The sequence below is a fragment of the Aptenodytes patagonicus genome, chromosome 8 (genome assembly GCF_965638725.1).
Source record: "Aptenodytes patagonicus chromosome 8, bAptPat1.pri.cur, whole genome shotgun sequence".
NCBI lineage: Eukaryota > Metazoa > Chordata > Aves > Sphenisciformes > Spheniscidae > Aptenodytes > Aptenodytes patagonicus.
Window position 1 is genome coordinate 24,795,096 of NC_134956.1, and position 19,305 is coordinate 24,814,400.

At 48.7% G+C, this 19,305-nt stretch overlaps 1 protein-coding gene across 3 annotated transcripts in view; it reads right to left on the reverse strand.

Moving 5' to 3' along the window:
- The window catches only part of SRGAP3 (SLIT-ROBO Rho GTPase activating protein 3), a 134,699-nt gene that overhangs the window by 22,221 nt on the left and 93,173 nt on the right, over window positions 1–19,305 (reverse strand). For 2 of the 3 annotated variants that reach the window (XM_076346723.1, XM_076346725.1), the window contains exons 7-12: window positions 9,434–9,655; window positions 8,823–8,924; window positions 8,370–8,567; window positions 6,910–6,994; window positions 4,347–4,374; window positions 319–421 (exon numbers count right to left, since the gene is read on the reverse strand). In XM_076346723.1, coding sequence (XP_076202838.1) covers window positions 319–421; window positions 4,347–4,374; window positions 6,910–6,994; window positions 8,370–8,567; window positions 8,823–8,924; window positions 9,434–9,655 — 738 coding nt within the window. The remainder of the gene's footprint in view (window positions 1–318; window positions 422–4,346; window positions 4,375–6,909; window positions 6,995–8,369; window positions 8,568–8,822; window positions 8,925–9,433; window positions 9,656–19,305) is intronic. The other variant, XM_076346724.1, reaches the window with a different exon arrangement.

Here is a 19,305-nt window from a genome sequence, read left to right on the forward strand (position 1 = left end):
AATGGAGGCACTCAGCCAAGAACACCTCGTGCTGCGCAGCCGGCCAGCACGGCCGACAGCCGTGAGGGTCCTCACTGCTACCCTCGCCCCAGGGCACGCAGGTGGTGACAGGATGGGTGACACAAGGAACACACAAGGGGTGGGGACAGCTATGGAGAGAAATCGTCACCGAGGCAAAGCACGCGCTGGCCACGTCAACTGGGTGCAGGGCGGACTGGAGAGACCCCGCCGAGGAAGGAAAGCAGCCAGCAGTTAGGACAGGAAAGCCACCATTACATTCACAGCGTTCATAAACTCTTACTGTCAGCCAGCGAGTACCTTAATGAACGTTTCCATATTGCCGTTAAAGAGTTTATGATTATAGACTGAGAGAGGCCTAGGTCTCCTCATTTTCTGTGGCTTAGGGGGAAGACATGGGGGCCTGGGAGAAAATGGAACAAAAGAAATCAACAAAACACCAACATAAATGCAATGACAGGGTGAGATCTCAAAGGTTATGACCGAGAATAAGAAATAAATCAAACAGAAAAATCCCTCTGTGAGGACTCGACACGCAGCTCCACGCACTCTGCAGCCGCTCACACTTCAGCGTCCCCGCCACTGCGTCCCCCCCACGGACACAGCTCCACCAGGAGCTGGGGGACCTGCAAAGAGCTCAGCTCCACACCTCTGCATCGTGCACAGCACCCACGGCTCCTGGAGAGGTGCCCTCTGCTTACTCCAAAGCCCCTTCCAGCAGCCTGGGGCAGGCTACCCTCGCACTAACTTGGCTAGCTCATTTTGGAGCCAGTGCCGCAATGGCCTCACTTCTGCAGGTCCCAAAGGCCAGGCTGAGCCTGGGTGCAGCTGGCAGGTGTCTCAACGGGCAGCAGAGCTAACCTGTAGGCAGCCCAGAGCAAAATCAGAGCTGTTCACTATGTGCTGCACACATAATTTCAAGTCAAGGTCAAGACTGCAGCCTTAATTTAAGTAATAAATTCAAATTATCTTGATAATAGAAACATTTAACAGCAATAAGCGAACCCACCCATTACTTTCCATACTCATAATCTTCCCTATCAGACAGACTCTAACCTCGGCTGCAGCCACATACAGAAATCTAACTATCTGCTGCTACGGACTTCTTGAAGAGTCCTAGTTGCTACTGTAAAAAACAGTCATCTTCAGAAATCAGACAGTGACAGAGCAGTAACTATACCAACAACCACAGCTGGAATGAACAATGGGTGATCAGGAATGCTCTTCATGCAGAACTTGCTTCATTCAAGCCAGAGAGTAATGAGGCTGCTAAACACAGCTGGTCACAACTGTCTTTGGTACCCACGATCTGCAGATAACAATTCTCCCTCTGAGATGCCAAATATCAAAACTGCTGCTCAGTGTTTGTGCTAGTACCAGGGATGTGGGCAGATTTAAACTAGATAGAAGGAAGAAATGTTTTACGCCGAGGGTGGTGAAGCACTGGCACAGGTTGCCCAGGGAGGTGGTGGATGCCCCATCCCTGGAAACATTCAAGGTCAGGTTGGACGGGGCTCTGAGCAACCTGATCTAGTTGAAGATGTCCCTGCCCACGGCAGGGGGGTTGGACTAGGTGACCTTTAAAGGTCCCTTCCAACCCAAACTATTCTATGATGACATTTTAGAATTAAAATGAAAGCGTTGGTGCTCAGTAGGATTTTTAACACCTGCCTCCTACCTCTGTCAGTTCAGCACTCTGTTAGCCTGGAAAAGCACCAAGAGTAGCTGAAGAGTTCAACTGATTCCTTAATATATCCAAAATAAACCACGGCTACCCCTGGAAAACACTGGGGTATTCCTGTTTATTCCTAAATGGACCTCATTCTGCTAATAGATGGCCAGAAAGAGGAAAGTGGGAACACCTCCACCTCTCTGCAGCTAACTTCTGTTGGGAGACGTTCACAGGGACGTGAATGGTTTTTCATCTTTCTGGCAGGCATTCCCAAGAGTGAAACCACCAAACAAAAAGGTGAGCCCAGTCAACACACACGAGTAAACCCACCAGCAACTCTGTAAGAACAGAAAAGGTAGGCATGTGCATTAGGAAGTGGCGTGACCCTACCCCTACTAGCTAGTGACTGAGGGTCCTCATCAGTCATGGGGAACAGACCTGTTGACTTCAGCAAGGGTAACAGACACCTACTGCTTCTGGAAATGAGACCACGGAAACGTGTGACTTATTTTAGTGCAGTGATCAGGACTTTGGACGGCTCCTTTCATTAACACTATTCACATTTTGATTTCTTCTTCTGATAATGAAGGACATTAAGACCCAAGTGCCTAGATCTAGAAAAGGGAGAAAAATAGCATAAAATCTCTAACCGATTTCTGATCTGTCCTCTACCCCCAGGCTATACTGTTGTCTGTAGAGAGATCATGACTGCAAGTGAAAATGAGTCCTAGGGAGCCTTCATGCAAAAGTTCTCACAAAGCACAGCCGAATGGACATGTACAATTTACACAGAGCTACGATGCAAAGGCGACAGTTGTGATCCGCTGGTTGCTTAATCACATGCCTTTAATTGAGCAATTTGACTCTACACTCCTATAGCTTCTAACCACTCCTGGTAACTGGTTACCAGTTCAACTGGTAACTGAGGAGCAGAAATGACTGCTGTCCATTCAAGTGCCTGTCTGACTCTCAGCTGAGCAGCCCTGTCCTGCAGACTAGAGACCCAGTGCTGTTTGCTGCCGTGAAATCTCCTCTCCCTGGGGGATGCCCTGGCGCAAGGCGGCCCGGACAGCCCGGCCTCCGGCTGCATCTGGTGGGAAGGTTGTTCTGCCTACACACTGCCTCACACAGGGAGGAGATTGTCTCTTGTTTGTTTTCCTTTGTGAAGTAAAAGCAACTGCTGAAACAAAAGCAAACAGAAACAGCAAGAAGTTGTGCCATCATCCCTCATGTAGGAGGCTGTTATTCATTCCTTTGATTGTTTTGGCCTGCAACACCACCACCCCACGGGCACTCACTCCTGATAAACAAAGCACTCAAGTGCAAATTCTCCCTATGATTTTACCTAGCTGTTTGGGTGTGCTTTCCTCGACCAGCTCAGCAGATAGCCCTGCCTGGCACACCCAAAGGACCAGAGCTCACCTCACAGGCTGTATCTGTAGCCCCCAGCAGCCACGTGCATGCAAACACACCTGGGGCACCAAGGGTGTCAGGGTGCTGTAGGGCAGCTCGCCTGGGACCCGCAGGGAGAGGGGGGAGCAGGGGATTGCAGCGGGGGAGCGGCTGCCATGACGGCTGATCCGAAGGGGACCTGGGAGCACAGTCAAGAGCAGCTCCTTGGAGCACATCAGCGCAGTGATAGACTGTGCGGTCCCTGCTCTCTGGCCTGTGTGAGGCAGGGAAGGCCCCTCTTTGTCCTGACAGCACCTTGCTGCCCTGCGCTGCAGCCCCAGTGAGTGCCCAGCCCTGACACCACTCTCAGCCTGGCGCCGGCAGCACAGTCCCCTCCAGCCAAAAGGCGAGAGAGCAAGGCACCCTGCCGCCCCGCTGCCCTCTGCTAAGGCAGCCTCCTTCCTGCTTGGAAAGGCAGCCCAGGCTTCACCATCTGCTTCAGCATTTCTAACAGGGAATGGGGGGTTTTGCTGGTATTGCAAATTTTATTAAACACTGAAACAGGGTTCTAAAAAGATAACACAGAGAGAGGTTGTACATGTTCTGGGGAGAAGTTTGGAAGCTTTGCTGGCCCGTGTCTTACTGTTAGAAAACCAGCACACACATAGCAAGCCACCAGAGCTCTGTGGAGATGCTTTATGGACTGGACACAGATCAAAGCCTCCTCCCTGTTACATTCACTCCTAGCACTATCTCCTGCTGTGGAGGGATGGAAGTCTGAATACAGGCATGCTCTGCACTTCTAGGCAAAGAAGCCAGAGCTAGGAGAGGCTTTTGGGGGCATATCAAAGTCCCCAAGTGAACAGGGATGGCAGGGAGCGGGTGGACACCCTTGTGTTGCACTGTGAACACAACCCAACCTCAGCTATGCTACAAGGTACTGCACCACACCATGCTGACACAGCACTTCCAGGCACTTCAGAGCCAGTCAACTAGAAATTACACTGCAGCAAAAACAAGGGCCTGTTTGTCATCACCCTAATTAACCCACTTCAGGCAATGCAGCTGAGAAGCAGGGCAGTGATGTGGGGAGCCTGGGATTGCCTGCCCTCTGGCCTGCCAGCACAGGGTGGCTGGAAGATGGTTAAATCTGAACCCCGCCAAGCTGTATCAGTAGCAAAGCAAACCACCCTTCCCACGGCAACCCTCCTCCTGCCAGAGCAAGCCCTTCCCAAAAGCAGATGAAGTGGAAGAAACTGCTCACCTGGTTGTTCCGCATTCGGCTCTTTCACCTATGAAGAAACACAAGTTTCTGTCATCTCTCCACATTAGTCACCACCAACCGACTGTTAAAACGCAATCACACAGGCACTCACACACCCACGTCTGGTTCTGTAAGCCCTGGGTTAATGGCTTCTGGCAAAAAGAAGCTGAATGTGCCCAAGGGCCCCTCAGGTTGGGGAGATGCCGAGCTGGTTGCTATACAAACTCCTGCCACTAAAAGACGTATTAGAAGTCCAAGACTCAGCCACAAGAGAGGGAAAGCGCCTTCAATTCTCACTGATATTAAAGGTTTATTTGCAATATGAAGCCCATCTTGTAAATAACCAGATGCACTGCAGGTCCTTTGCAATAAGTGCTCATTTGCACTAGCTGGGGATTGGCCAAACCCAAGCAGGACAGGGGCAGTCTGATAAGGGCTGAAGCCCCCGGGGAGGCCGCTGAGATTATCCAACTGCCTCATGGAGGACCACTAATAGCACCTGAATGCAGCGGAGTATTCAGTTCCCTGGCTTTTCCTCTGAGATAACAGCCCATCTAACCACGATCAGGCAGACTGAGGCAATATCCTCATCCCCTTCGTGTATTTTTAGTGCTTGGATTTCATATAAATGGCAGCATATCACCACTGATAAGATCTGTTCATTTTTTAAAGTATTTGTCAAGCCACTGAAAAAAACTAAACTAATTTCACATGCTGTTTGTGCCTTTCTCCCAAGGCCAGGAAAGCTGATTTATTCTTCCTCTTTCTAAGACACATAAAAGGAAGCATTTGGCTGCACATGCCTCCTTCCTGCTCTCCCTTGGCACCTGCGGAAAGCAAGCTTGCAGCCAATTCCTCACTGAAAAAGAAAAGAAATCCACACGAGTGTTTTGCAAACCCAGACTTCTTCCTAATGAGAATCAGCTCATGCTGAAACGCAGCATTTGGCATTTCTGGGCTAAATATTTGCTGAACGCCTACACAGCAGGATGATCCCATGGCCTGGGAGAAATTCAGAAAGTTTTCACGTGAAAATCTTCCACGGCTGCTTTTGCACAACTCTATAGAGAATTAAAATGCCTGACCCTGCACTCCTCCTAAGTATGGCATTGGCATGGCTCTTGTGTGAGAGACCAGGATGGCGATCAAATTAATCTTCAACAGATTGATCACGTCTTGCACCAATCTATAGGAGTCCTAGCACTGTATCCAAAAAACAGAGCTCCTCCCAGAGATCAGATCTTAATACAGGAAAGAGGTTAGATGGGTCCAATTTCTGTGAACTGCATGCTCCATCCCCCTCGCCTATGTCAAAGCCTGAATTCAGACCCAGCAGCTGGGAGCCCTGCCAGGCAGCACGCAGTGACCCACCAAGCCTCGCACAACCCCTGCCACACTGGTATGGAAACGCAGGACTGCCTCGGTGAGGATGCAGAAGGGCTGCCACTGACCTGCTATTGCAGGGTGATAAGGGGTTAAGGCAGCTACAGGGAGTACTGAAACTCCTGGGAAGAGAAATATGTTAATGGAGCCCTGTGTATCTACCCTTGCAGCTTTCCTTGTGTTTACATTTTGTGCCTTGACTTGGCTCAGTGTTCACTGGGTGGAACATAACACAGGATCGAACTAGAAGGTGGATTTTAAGGCTAAATAAATTTGGCAGAGAAAATATGTTTGGCAAAACAGCCAACAAAAAGCTTTTTTTTTTTACCTCTGAGATGAGGAGTCCAATTTTTGTATTGTTAAAGTAAGACCATGGACCATTTGTGTATTTTAATTTAAATATGTTCTCTCCTGTTGGAAAATCAGGACACTAATTCACCTCCATCTTCTTTAACCTGGAAATAATGCAATTTTTTTAAAATCCTTTAAAAGAGCTAAAATCTTCTCCCAGGGACATGGTTGCACGTTACTACCCCAGCAGTGGCAGATGCCACCTGGAGCCACGCACTCCTGCCTCCCTCAGAAGTTACTGCCCCCTCTGTTGTACGAAACCTGTTTGTGCGTATATGCTCTAAACCAAACTTGTGAAATTATCTGGGGTAATAAAAGCCTGCTATGGAAAAGTTTTAAAAACAAGGATGATTTTGCAGTTCTGGATTAGAGCAAGTCAAAAAACTATGGCCGGGGGGGCAAGGGGCCTATTAAATCAGCAAGGCTGCTGGCAGATCTGTGACACAGAAACAGAGCATCAAGGACAAGAAAATACATATGTTCAGGGCTGCACTAAGAGGGGAAGAAGGGGGAGAGAAAGGACAAAGGCAGAGGGTTGGAGTGGGTGGGAACCTCTTTGCTGTCGGAGAAGTAACACAGCACTCTGGCACACAGTATAAGATTCAGACAAATTTCTCTATGTGCACTCCCAAAGGTGGGATAAGACTAATACTCCAGGGAAATAATGATTTTGCATGTCACTGGTTAAACTTAGTAGTAGCAGCCAACCACAGAAGCCATCAGTCACTCGGGAAAACACAGACATCAGGTAAGACTGAAAGATGACGCCTGGTTTAAAATCGTCTCATGTGATGGGAGGTTCCTCCCTGGACCTAACCCCGCAACTCACCTTCTCCAAGAGTCTGCTTCAGCAAGTCGTGTTTAGCCTGGAGCTTCGTGATAAGGTTACTGCCATTCAAATACTCTTTAAATTTCTGGCATTAAAAATAAAACAAACAAGGTGGGTTAAAACTCTTGGCAAAAATAGTCCGTAATTGATGTACACTTTTGCCTGGGGGGCTGCTGGAGGGGGCTCGGCGAGGCTGACAGGCCCTAACAAACCAGACGTCAGATGCGCCGCAGGACTGAGCATGGTCTAATCACTTCTCACTGCTCTAGCCACAGTCCTGATGATCTTCTTAACCCGGTCTCCTTGGTGCTGCACCTCCTGCCTGGGAACGCAAGGAGCTCCAAAGAAAAGAGTTCAAAGCAAGCTTTCTTTTGTCAGGCTTCTGGGAACGGCCTGGAAAATCAAAGAGGCTTTCCCTCCACTGACAGGCGCTTTGCCTTTGTGCAAACAAGTGATGCAGAGTGAGAACTCCCAGTGCATGAGACCTTCCCAAGTCAGGGACCATCAGACGCTTTATGCACTGGGCGACAGTGCAGCGCAACTTCTTATTTCATTGTGAGACTGTGTGACACCCGGCAACACTCAAGAGCAAGTAATTTTACAGGTAAGAGGAGTGAGGGAGACAGATGGAAAACAAAAGACAGAACGGGAAAGATCAAATTCTTGCAAAAAGCATTAAAAAAACCCCAAGCACAACTCAAAATGAAAACTGCAAGTCTTTTCCCCCTGAATTGGAATAATAATACTGTTAAGAGAAAGTAGAAGCTTTTCTATGCATACGTAATATATCACAAGATGCTATTAACTTTAGCCTATTAACCATGCTTAAATGAGGGCTACTTTTGCTGAACTGACGGCTTATTACTTACATTTCAAGTACTATAAGAGAGAACCTTAGATCTGCCTGGAAGTGAAGTACAGGAGCAAGACTGCAGGGGAGACACAGCACAGCTGCCTCTACCCAGCACGCACACAACAGCAGGGCGTTGCAAAGCCAGGCTGTCGCAGCTTCCTCCAACACCCTGCACGAGATGCAAATGACTATTTAGTTCATCCCATGGGCCAAGGGCAGATTTTAGCTGTGTAGGCCAGAAAAGGAAGGCTTGGCTGATGGTTCAAAATTGTAAAGGCCTCCAGGAACAGCCACTGAATGGTGACACACTGCGAGGCTGGCTGGAGTCTGCTGCCCTGCTCTGAGCCACTCCGACTGCGTTCTGTAAGTTTTCAGTCACAACTGGTTGCTCCAGTTGCTCCTTCAAAAAGAAAAACAAGGCAGACACCGGATTGTCAGTCCCTGTGCACTGCCCTGCCACTGAGAAATGCATTCCAACCCCAAATCAGACAGAAGACAAATACTTAGACTGAATTGGTTCTTGCTCTTCACTAATGAGCACTTAAAATGGGACTCAGCCCTAGCAATTAATGCTTTGTGTCCTGTATCGCATTGAGATGAGACTCACGGTAAAATAGAACATTTCGGTTTCCTGCTGGTTGGCTCTCCTCTTGGCGATGTTTATTTTACTCATGTAGGTCTCTGATGCAGCTGATTTGACCGACTCAGTGGAGCGACTATGCTGGAAGGCGTCTGAAACATCAAAATCTTCCACCGTCAGCATGTCCTGCAAAGTCTGCATTGTGGCATCCAGAGTTTTTCGTACCTATCAGAAATAGAAGACAGCATGGTTTTGAAGCAGACTGGGAAAGTGACACATCTTGAGCCAAAACAACTGGCCAACAGGCAGCTCCTAAGTACTGGGCTTGCTCTTGCGCTAGCTGCAGTCAATGGGAGCTCTCAGCACTGTCACTGGAGGGGCTCTACACCTGAGCACACCAGGAAACCCCCTGCGCAACGGGCAAAAGGCTGAGCAATGCTGCCTAGGAGGCCAAACACGAGACCCAGAGCGACTTCTTACCTCTTCATTCTCTATCTTGAGGGTGGCTAGTCGCGACTGCAGCTGGTGGTACCGCATCAGCAACTCGGTCTGCACAGGCTGCTGGGCGCTGACCTGACACACCTGAGACAGGAGCAGTACCAGAGAGAGACAGGAGAGCATTCAGTGGGTCGTGCACTGACCAGACATACACATTTAAATACCTAAATGATTCTCTCCAGCACCCACAAGCTCCTCGCAGCCTCCAGGGAGGCTGTGTCACCCAGTTTCTAATCAGCAGTGCCCTGGACCCAGGCCAGCACAAAGCATTTTCTACCCAGCATTTGAAAGCTGCACTCTGAAGTCTTCCAATTACAGCAGGTAAATCAAAGCTCCACTTTACAAATCTGTTGGGCAGTTCAGCTGAGAATCAAACCACAGGCTTCCTAATTGGGAGAGATATGGAGCAAGAGGCAGACTGAAAGGAGGAGCCCTAATGAGCCATGTGTCTCATTAAGAAAAGAAACAGGAATAGCAGTGTGTGAAGACAGCACAGAGGGATAAGGAGCCAGAAATAATTTAACAGTGATGGTTAAGAAGAGGCCAGGCCAGGCTGCGAGGCACCTGTGCAGCCCCTTGGGTGAGTACACTACCTCATCCCCCATGTGAGGCTGGAACTCAAACTTCAGCGGAGGGCAGAAGACCTGGTTGCACATGTCCATGATGGTGTGCTTGTCGCTCCGTGCATCCAGGTTGTCCACAGCGTTCTCGATGATGTCCAGGCCCTCGTGGCGGGAGGTTTCCAGGTTGTACTCGGCAGACAGGTATGTCCTGAATGTCCGAGCAAGGCTGGCGTGGAATCCCAGATCACAGCACTGAGAAACACCGAGGAAGGGTCCAGTCACACAAACACGCCCACCCTTGTTCTGGAGGCTCACGTGTACATTAAACGCCTAAAAAAGCATTGTATGTCCCAGAGAAACACCAGCCCTGTCGCACCAGGGTATATTTAAGTGTACTGCAATACCATATGAAAAGGCAAGAAGGAAAGAGGACTGAAGAAGAGGTACCAGGGAAAAACAGCCAGATAAGTACAGTGACCCTGCAACTGGACCCTCGCCACAGCACCAGGGTTTAATACCCTTCATTTTACTGGGAAGGGCACAGGATCTTCCCAGACAGGACAGAGGAAAAAAAAAAATCATCCAAAAGCACGGTTCTCCTTGGCTGCCTGCTCAGCACCGCCCCGGGGCCAGCATGACCACAGGGGCCTCACTGGTGCCAAAACCTGTGCCCTGCAGCAGCCCCCGGGAAAGAAATGGCCAGAGGGCCTGTGCCACTGCTTGTCCCCAGCGATTTCCTTCTCACCTTGTGAACTACCCTGCAAGCACTTTTTACACAAAGAAACCATTTCCCAAAGTTATCAAATACAGATGGACGTTCAAGAAAGGCGGCACTGAAAAACGTGCCCTGCAGTATGGGCAAACCCTTTTATCCTCACTTAGGAAGCTGCCTTCCTCTCTCACGACAGAGCAGTTTCTCATGCATAACTGATCGTTCTCATGTTCACCTTGGGGAAAATGATAGAACTGAGAGCTAATTGCTGCCAAAATACTGTACATTAGATAAAATCTTGTTTTTAAACTCTTTTCTCAATATAATTGCGTTTGGCATGTTAAGTATAGCAACAGCATAAGGATTTGCTGCTATGAACACTTAACCACAGCTGAGCAAAAACCAATTCTTAGCAACTCTCCTCTCAGTCCCCAACGGGAGCCCTGACACAGCGCAAACCTCCGCAGGGCTCCACTCTGACTGGCTGGCTCTGCTGCGAGCAGCCTGCCCTGGGAGTAGGGGGGCAAGGACAGGCACCGAAGAAGCACCTACAATTTGGATGCCAACAGATGTTGTTCTGCAGGGAAAGGCAAGACAGAGAAGATGCTGGAAGCAGGAGGAGCGCAATGCATCAGCCTGAGCCGCACTCGTGGGGCTGTAAGGAGAGTACAGTGAAACAGAAGGGCTGCAGTCCAAAACTGAGGCACATCTATTTCCAGGACATAAGAGGGCTGGAGTTCCTGACAGAGGACGTAAAGTTAGATAATTATGGCTTTATCCTCTGTGAGGAGTTTCATAATCCTATGTCCCCAGTGCACTCATTCCTGTCTCCTGGCACAGCACGGGTACCGCTGCAGGGCACGGCGTGGCGCACCCTGGTCAGCACAGGCAGTTAGCAGCATGGTATGCTCACGGTCTGAAGCTGTTCAGGTACCTCTACACACAAGCGCTGCGATCTGCAGAGACGTGCCCAGGCGCAGGAGGGCTGTGGGTCACAGGGACACCTCCACGGGAGAAACAGAGGGACTCCGTGAGAAATACCTCCCATGGCACATAGCACCTAACTAACCATTGCCAGCAAAATTACTCTTATTGCATGAAAACTACCAAAGGACAATTTATATTACAGAAGTTAAGACGCTTTGCTGCCACACAGATTAAAGAATGAGTAAGAAGTCCTCACTGTCCGAGCTGTAACCAAAACCACCCCGGCACAGCATGGGCAGGCATACGGTGAGCAGGCTTCAGCCCCAGTGCAGCCCCAGTAAAACCACTGCTATGAGGACCAGCACGGCAAGCTGCAGAAAAGAGAAGGAAGATTGCTAGTGTAATCCCAATGACCCAAAACGAGACCAACTTTTCCTCAGCAGCAGAACTCCTTGTTGGGAGCTGGCATTTCAGAGGCACCTTCTCCAGCTCTACAGCATCCACAGGCATTACTGAACCAATGCAGAAAGGCACAGAAAGTGATTCTGCATCAGAACATCAGTACTGATAAACTCAAATTGAAATATGAAAACTCAGCTGGTACCACAAAGCGGCTCCAACCAAAGAAGTCATCCCGTGCTTCCTGCAGATCTGAAGAGACAACCCTCAGCTCAGATCAAGTCACACGCAGAGCTGTATTTGGTTTAGTCTGTGCTAAAAGCAGCAGTAAAATCACAACGGGCCGATTCCTGCTCACAGATACAGGAGCGCAGCCTGCCTGTCCCCATCGAGTCTTTTAAAGCAGTGAAACTACACGTGCAATAGTGAGGATTTTTGCAGGAACCATCGAATGGTCATAATCCACCATTTATCCTCCTGCTATTTAGCTTCTAATCTTATTAGTTGAAAACATGGGCAGTTAAGGACTGGTATAGCTGTGCCTTCATAAATCAGCAAGCAACACAAAAAAAAAAAAAGGAATCGGGGTGAATTTCTATTCACCACTTAGGGCAAAACCTTGTTATAGTGCTGTGAGTCTCTCCCACGAGACAATTTTAGCATGAAGTCCTGTATGACTGCTCCAGGGCTGCAGGCAGAAACCAATGAGTCAAGATGATGCAGCACCACAGCTGCCCTGCTCTTCTCGGCCGTATTTCGGCACACCCCGAGCACCCGGCAGGCAGGGACGGGCAGTCCCGGCGGGGCTGGCTGCAGGAGCAGCAGCGCGCAGCATCCCCAGCAGCTGCGGGGGATGAGAGGTGAGCTCTGCGCTCGGACCATCAGCGGGGATCTGACCCCACAACCCGCTCAGTTTGGCACATGCAGGTGGCAAGCCATCGCCAAGGGGGCTGCCACACAGGTGGAGCCAGGCTCAGGGCTGAGACACGCATGCCGATGCCGGAGAAGGACCTGCTCTCCCACCACGACCAGCCGACCGCTGTTCTGCGCCCTGAAAAGAGGATTGCGCACAGTTCCCAGTGCACCTCCCAACCCATCACTGTCATTCTCCCACCCCCTTGGAAATTATTGCTACTTGACTACAAAAAAATAATACCAGGAGAAAACATCTGCCACTGTTCAAGGGTAGGAATTCCCCAAAACGTCCAAAACTGAGCTATTACGAAGAAGAAACAGCCGAATGCCACAGAATCTGAGGAGACGGGGCTCAGGGTATTGCCAGGTGCTTTTGAGAAAAAATTCCACGTGAAATCTTCCCTTTACTTTGAATGCTGAACTCACACTGAAGCTAGCAGTTATTTGCAACTCCCAGAAATGGGTTGCTACTGAAAACCAGGACAGGCACTTTCCTAATATGCTACGGCCCTTGAAGTCTCTGGTGACTAGCACGGTGCCGGCTACTTCACACACTGGTGCCCAGAGAAGAAAAGACAGAGCAGGGACTTCCACAAAATTCTCAGAGAAACCCACAAAGGGGAAGGGAAAAGAGACAGCCAGAAAGACAGACAGCCAGAAAGACAGACAGACAGACAGACAGACAGACAGACAGACAGACAGACAGACAGAAAGACAGACAGACAGACAGAAAGACAGACAGACAGACAGAAAGACAGACAGACAGACAGACAGACAGACAGACAGAAAGACAGACAGACAGACAGAAAGACAGACAGACAGACAGAAAGACAGACAGAAAGACAGACAGACAGAAAAAAAAAAGAAAAAAAATACTTCAAACTCCTGTTCCCAGCTCCAGAGCAAATAGCATTTTCTCACCCCTCTCATCCCTTTGATGAAAAATAAATCAGAACCACAAATAATAATCCTTAGCCCTTCTGCAGTGCCCTTCATCTGGACAGCTCAAAGCTCTTCGTATATTAATTCATTAAGTCTGGTAACACCCCCGCGAGGGGTGGAAATATTACAGTGTTCAACTTAAGAAATAAACCGACACCCCAGAGCTTAAGCAAGCTGGTTTTGGCCAAAACTCCATGGAAGCAGCCAAATCTGTGTGTGTGTCTCCCACCACAGAGCTGCACTGGAGGAGGGACCAGGGGGCTGCAGAAGACCACCACCGGCCATTAACCCCAGTGCCAGTAACCCCACTGTAGACACAAGAGTGGAAACAGAGATATTAAAAGGTTCGCCCGAAGCCAGGAGGAAAGCCGGCAAGTCTCCAACCCTGCACAAGCATCTCAACGTCTTCCCTCGGGCAACCGCAATCAGGCAGGTAAGGGAGAGCCAGCTCTTCCCTAGGACTTGGTCACACTGCCGTGCCAAGGGTGTTCTCTTGTGAAAATCAGGCCTGGGATGGTCTAAACCGATGGGGTGGTAAGCAAGCCGTGCCATTGATCACAAACGAGGAACCAAACTGCACCAGCACAGGAAAACGAGAAACATTTTAAGAACAAAGCAACATCCAGCGGGTGGAAAATACGGGAGCCCGAACCACACTGCAGTCCAGCAGTGACCTTCAGTCGTTCCTCAGCAGCAGGCAGAGAGCTGCTCCGTCCCCGCAGACATCCCCACGCAGCTCTGCTGCTCCGTTCGCCCTCCTCACGTATTCAAGAGGGATTGACAGCAGTTCCCCCCAATGCACCAGGTCAACTGCTCCAAGCCCCGTGAGTTAGACACCATCCTCACAAGAGAGGTGACAGCAGCGACGACGGCAACTGGTGGGTCCGGAGGAATCTGACAGGGTTTAATACGAATGACGAAGCTCTGCAGAAACGCTGAGGGATTTTACATAGCCGAGGCTGCAACAGTGCTGGGCTCCAGAGAGAATGAAATGCTTTCCAAACTACTGATGCATTCATCTCCTCACTGGTTAAACAGTTAAGAGATATTTAACCTGTCTGTCAAAAAACATGAAATAATGTTTTACCAGGATAACGTTTGTGCTTGGCCATGACAATGCTGGGTACTATGCGAGATCCTAACTCACACCTGAAAGTATCTTCAGATCTTAGGAGGAGTGTTCAAAGAGAATACAAACTGCTTCTGTTCTCATTCATTTTTATGGAGAACGTTTATTTATCATGTATTAAAAACGCAGAAAACAAAACAGTCGCACCTTTGCAGCCTGCGGTCACTGCACTTCCCTCAAAGCAAAACAGCGTCAAAACAAACCCAGTTACAAAAGGTATTCCAGTCAAGGTACGGTAAATGCTTGTAAGGCAACACTCCACCACAACAAACAGGCTCTGCACACTGTAAGATGGATCCAGGCAGCAAAGGAAATTAAACTGCGCCAGGAGAAGGCAGAAAGGGCTGAGACACATCAGCAGCCACAAATAATTGCTCAGAAAAGACAGGAAGAAGTAAATAAATGCAAGGACTGTCTCCCTTTGATGAGTACTACCCCTAATATTCCCCAGCAAGCTTGATGCCAGGTGAAAGCCAGCTATCGGGGATGCTGAGGTGCGCAGCAGTGCTGAGACGAGGAGGCACAGCGATGGAGGCACTCGCCACATCGTGCCTTGGGGAGCCGAGGGCCACTGAACTTTTCGGCACTAAGAAGTGGGTGTAGCCCTCGAAAGTGCACTATTTTAAATATAAAGGCAATATCCCCCAGACCAACCCCATCTTTTAAGCTTTAGCAATTCAAGGCCTATCCAAACCTAATGTGCCAGCTCCTCTGCCAAACACAGAGGGTGCTGAGGGAGCCCGAAACCAACCAGAACGCAGTCCCCTCACCGCGCAGAGGTGCGCTGCAGCCCAGCACCACCCAGCAAAATCCTTCCTTCACCCACGAAATGCCAATGCTAGCATCACCCCCGGGGACACCTACCACACCGAGGGGGGCTCGGCTGCAGCTCACGCTCCAGACGACGGCAATGCGAGGGAACGGCTGCACAGGGCGAGGGTGCAACCTGCACGTCTGACAGTGCAGGACCAAACCACCCTGGATTCCCTCCACGAGTTCCCGTGTTTCTGACTCACAGCAAAACCATGCCTGTTGTTACAACAGAGTACGTAAGCTGTCACAACACGTTAAATGGGGGACACTATCAGGTTTTTGTGGTCTGAGGCCAGGGATCGGGAAGCCCATGCCATAACGCCAAGTGGATGCGATATATGCTACCAGGCTGGCTTTCTCCTACCCCCATTGACAAGCACACGTCAAAGCGTTTCCTGAACTGAGTGAAGGGTCCCCCATGCATGCCACAGCCTGGCTTGCAGTGCTCGACTGTTACCATAAATCTCTTCCAAAGCAACAGTCTTAGTCCATCAAGTTCAGTGTTTTGCCTGAGGCAGCAACCATGACATAAAAACTCCTGAACAACTGATTTATTTTTAGCCAAACAGAGAACGATGTGTGGATACGGCAGGGGAAGGACAGGATCCTCCCTGACCCTTGCAGTAATCAACTCACGCCCTGAAGCATGAGATTTGATTATTTCTAATCAAAGGCTCCTTAACTATAAATATTTCAGAGCCAAATATTATGTAGTCCTTTTCAAAATCTAGCTATAGTTAATTAACTCTATGGTCTCTGGAGTAGGTTTCTTTCTGGAGGATTTTTAACCTACATTTTATTTTGCTCCTTAGTCTCTCTATAACAACTCCCTCCCCCATGTATATATTTTCTTAGGGCTTTTTTAATGTGTTTTTTGGCTGTTTGGTGGTTTGGGTTTTGGGGGGTCAGGGGTTTTGTTTGTTTGTTTGCAGGGGGTGGGTGTTTTGGTTTTGTTTTGTTAAGATGAATACATTGGTAAATTAATCTTTTAAAGGACATTAAGACCTTGAGGCTGTTCTTTCAAACAACTGGGAAAAGCAGCCAAAAGAACCAAGAAGAAATTCTTTTTTCTAAAGGAAAGTACTGTTACTTTTTTGTACCAAGCTAACAAGGTCTTATCAGACAAAGACTGCTCATGGTCTTCAGGCAGTAAAATTTACAGACTGCATGACACTTTTAAATCATAAAACAATCAGCACATGTGCTTAATTAATTTCACAATCCAACTCCAGTGTCTGTGGTATCCACGTGAGGAGTAAATTGTTTACTACGTACAAACTTTGGCGAAAAACGTAGTTTTGCCATATTATTAAAGCCAGGACCAGCAAAATTTAAGAAATGTGTATTGGTTGTATTATTTCAGTTTAATATCGTACTCTAAGAACAGCTTAGTAAAAATGATTGTTGTTATTAGAGTATCATGATTTATGGTTCCTGCTTACAAACAGGTATTGTTAATAACCTGCATGCAGAAGAAAAGTAATATAAGTTTACTAAACCAAGGTACTGGTATATGAAAAAATGTCAAATTTCTAAAAGGAAATCAAGCAAATGCACCTCTTTCCCCTCCTCTCTTCATCCACGGAAGCTCTGTGTGGAAAAAGATCATACAAATCTCGTCCTTTTTCTTCCATTTATTCTCTTAAAATGCATGAAGCTTTTAATGGCATATGGGTATTTCTGGTTTTATCACCCATTTCCACTGACCATCGCTGCCCTGCCCGGCAATTCACACGCCAGGACTACTGCCTGGGGCTCTCTGCAAGCTCAGGCCTGTTTTGTCACACCCACCATTAAAGCTCGAGGCAGCTGAGGTTTTTGTTCTTCACCAACTCAAGGCACTACAGGAACTCCGGGCACCCCAGCGAGCCCTGCATCCCCTGCACGTGTACGGGAGTGCCACTGTATGTCACGGATGGTCACCAGCATCCACTGCAGCCTCCCACAGCAAAGCACCTGCACTCAGGTGGCTGTGTGGCACCTCCAGGTCCTCAGCTCACAGCTCCCTGCAAAGTTAGTTAGTGACAGCACCTCCTAAAAACACGTATTTTCTACTTCCCAGAGCCTCCTCCCCAGCGGCAGGGAGAGCTGACCAGCTCGGGTGCTGCGGGCTGCCAGTGGCATTCCCAAACTGCCGCCTCTGTGGGAAAGCAGGTAACAGGGACACAGCAGCGGTGCAGTAAAGAGCACTGAGCCTCTTGAGACAGCCTAATTCCTCCTGATGGAAGCTGTTTATTATTTTTATTGCTGCACTGTTGACTTTATTTGAAATACCCTGAAGCCAGATCTCCTAGCTGCAGACGCACCGCATGGTAAGCTGAAGTACAGGCACTCCTCCCCTGGAGAGCACCGAGTTTTGAGTTACAGATGCTGCTTCGCATGACAGTGCAGTGATGGGGGTGCTTTGCATGGAGCTTCCATGATAAAACATACCTGGCTCTTGGGGCTGGCAGGAGCCTGGTATCTGGCAGAAAGCCCACTCAAAGGACAGCGTGGGAGGAACCTCTGTGCCTTTGTGGAACTGAAAGGCTCTTTATGCTGGAAAAATTGCTTCAAACAACAGAGCAAACCCTCAAAAGAGACCCTCTGCTTGTATAAATCAGTATCTCTTCATTAAAGCCAGTGGCGTCACGCAGAGCTACCCAGGCCAGGGGAAGGTCCCCGTGCAATCACACGGGGAAAGCGCTGCACAAAGCGAAGCTGCTGCCGGCGCTGGCTCTGCAGGCACAGACGTGCCCAGGCAATTAGCCACTGATGGAAACAATGATGACATGAGCTGCAAGAGATGCCTAAAAATAGATCCTAATAAAGTGGTCTGTGGCTTCAGCACCCTTTGAGTCTCCCTCTTATTCGGGAGGCTGAACCCCGCACATGAAATACAGCCACGGTGTCCTGACAGCCCAGCATAGCCAGTCCCACTGCCGAGGCTGTCGGCACGGCGCAGGACCGCGCGCCTCACCCGAGCGAGTGGCAGATGCTGGAGTAAAACCTGAGCATCCCAGCTAGTCTGCCATCAATCACTTTACTTGCCAGGTAACAGCAGCCTAACTCCTAGTCCCCCACAGTACCCAGCACTAGCTGGAAACAAACAGTTCTCCTCATTTGTTCTGCTCTGTTCCATTTTTCCTCATTTTTTTCTTTACTTTTTTTTTAAACATATATTACATATCTTATATTTTCTGGCCTCTACTCTCTTGACATTGCTGCAAAACTTAGAGCTTTACTGTGAGGTAAGTAAAACCAACTGAAGATTTTTGGCATAACAATTTTGATTGCTGTTTCTGTTTCCTAACTTGACTAAGTAACACTTGACCATGTGAAAAATCACAATGTCATCAGCTAAGTTTTCTAGGGACCAAACAATTTGGCAGTAACATGTAATATTAAATTCCTCAGAATTCCCTTCCTTAACTTGCTCGTTTGTCTCAGATATGGCAAACACACCAATCCGTAGAGAAGCAAGCTGCTGTTTCAAAAGGATTTACAGGAGGCTGAACAAGTTTTGATGGATCAGTACGTATTGACACCAACTGCTACATTTTACTCTGCTAAATCTAGCGATATCTTTCATGTGACCACTTCAAAATATTTTGCAGCCAGTTCACACAGAACTCCAGAGGGATGGATAAGCAGCTTTATCTCCACTTCACATACGTGGCCAAAGAGATTAACTTGGTCACATAGTTAATGACAGAAATGAGAGACGAACCCAGGCATTTTAAAATAAACACATGCTTCTTTCGAGGGAAGAGACACAACGGCGTACTTTAAGTCCAAGTCTAATTTGAGCTGTCTCTACAGTGTTCTTTTCCTTTCTAAAGGACAAAACAAAAAGGCCACTGGAGACAGAGGGAGAGATAGACGTGCTCTGTGCCACTTCACGGCTCCTCTGATCGAGTTTTACATTTCTCATTAAAACCACAGCCCTGGGAGGACTCTCCGCCCTCTCAGAGCAGCTGGGACCTTCTTTCTCGCCAGAGCGGGAGATTAGCAGAACGGCTTTGTTATAGAAGTCACCATTCTGCAGCGATGCTGAGGGCACAAGAAATGTCAAGGCTGTGCCTA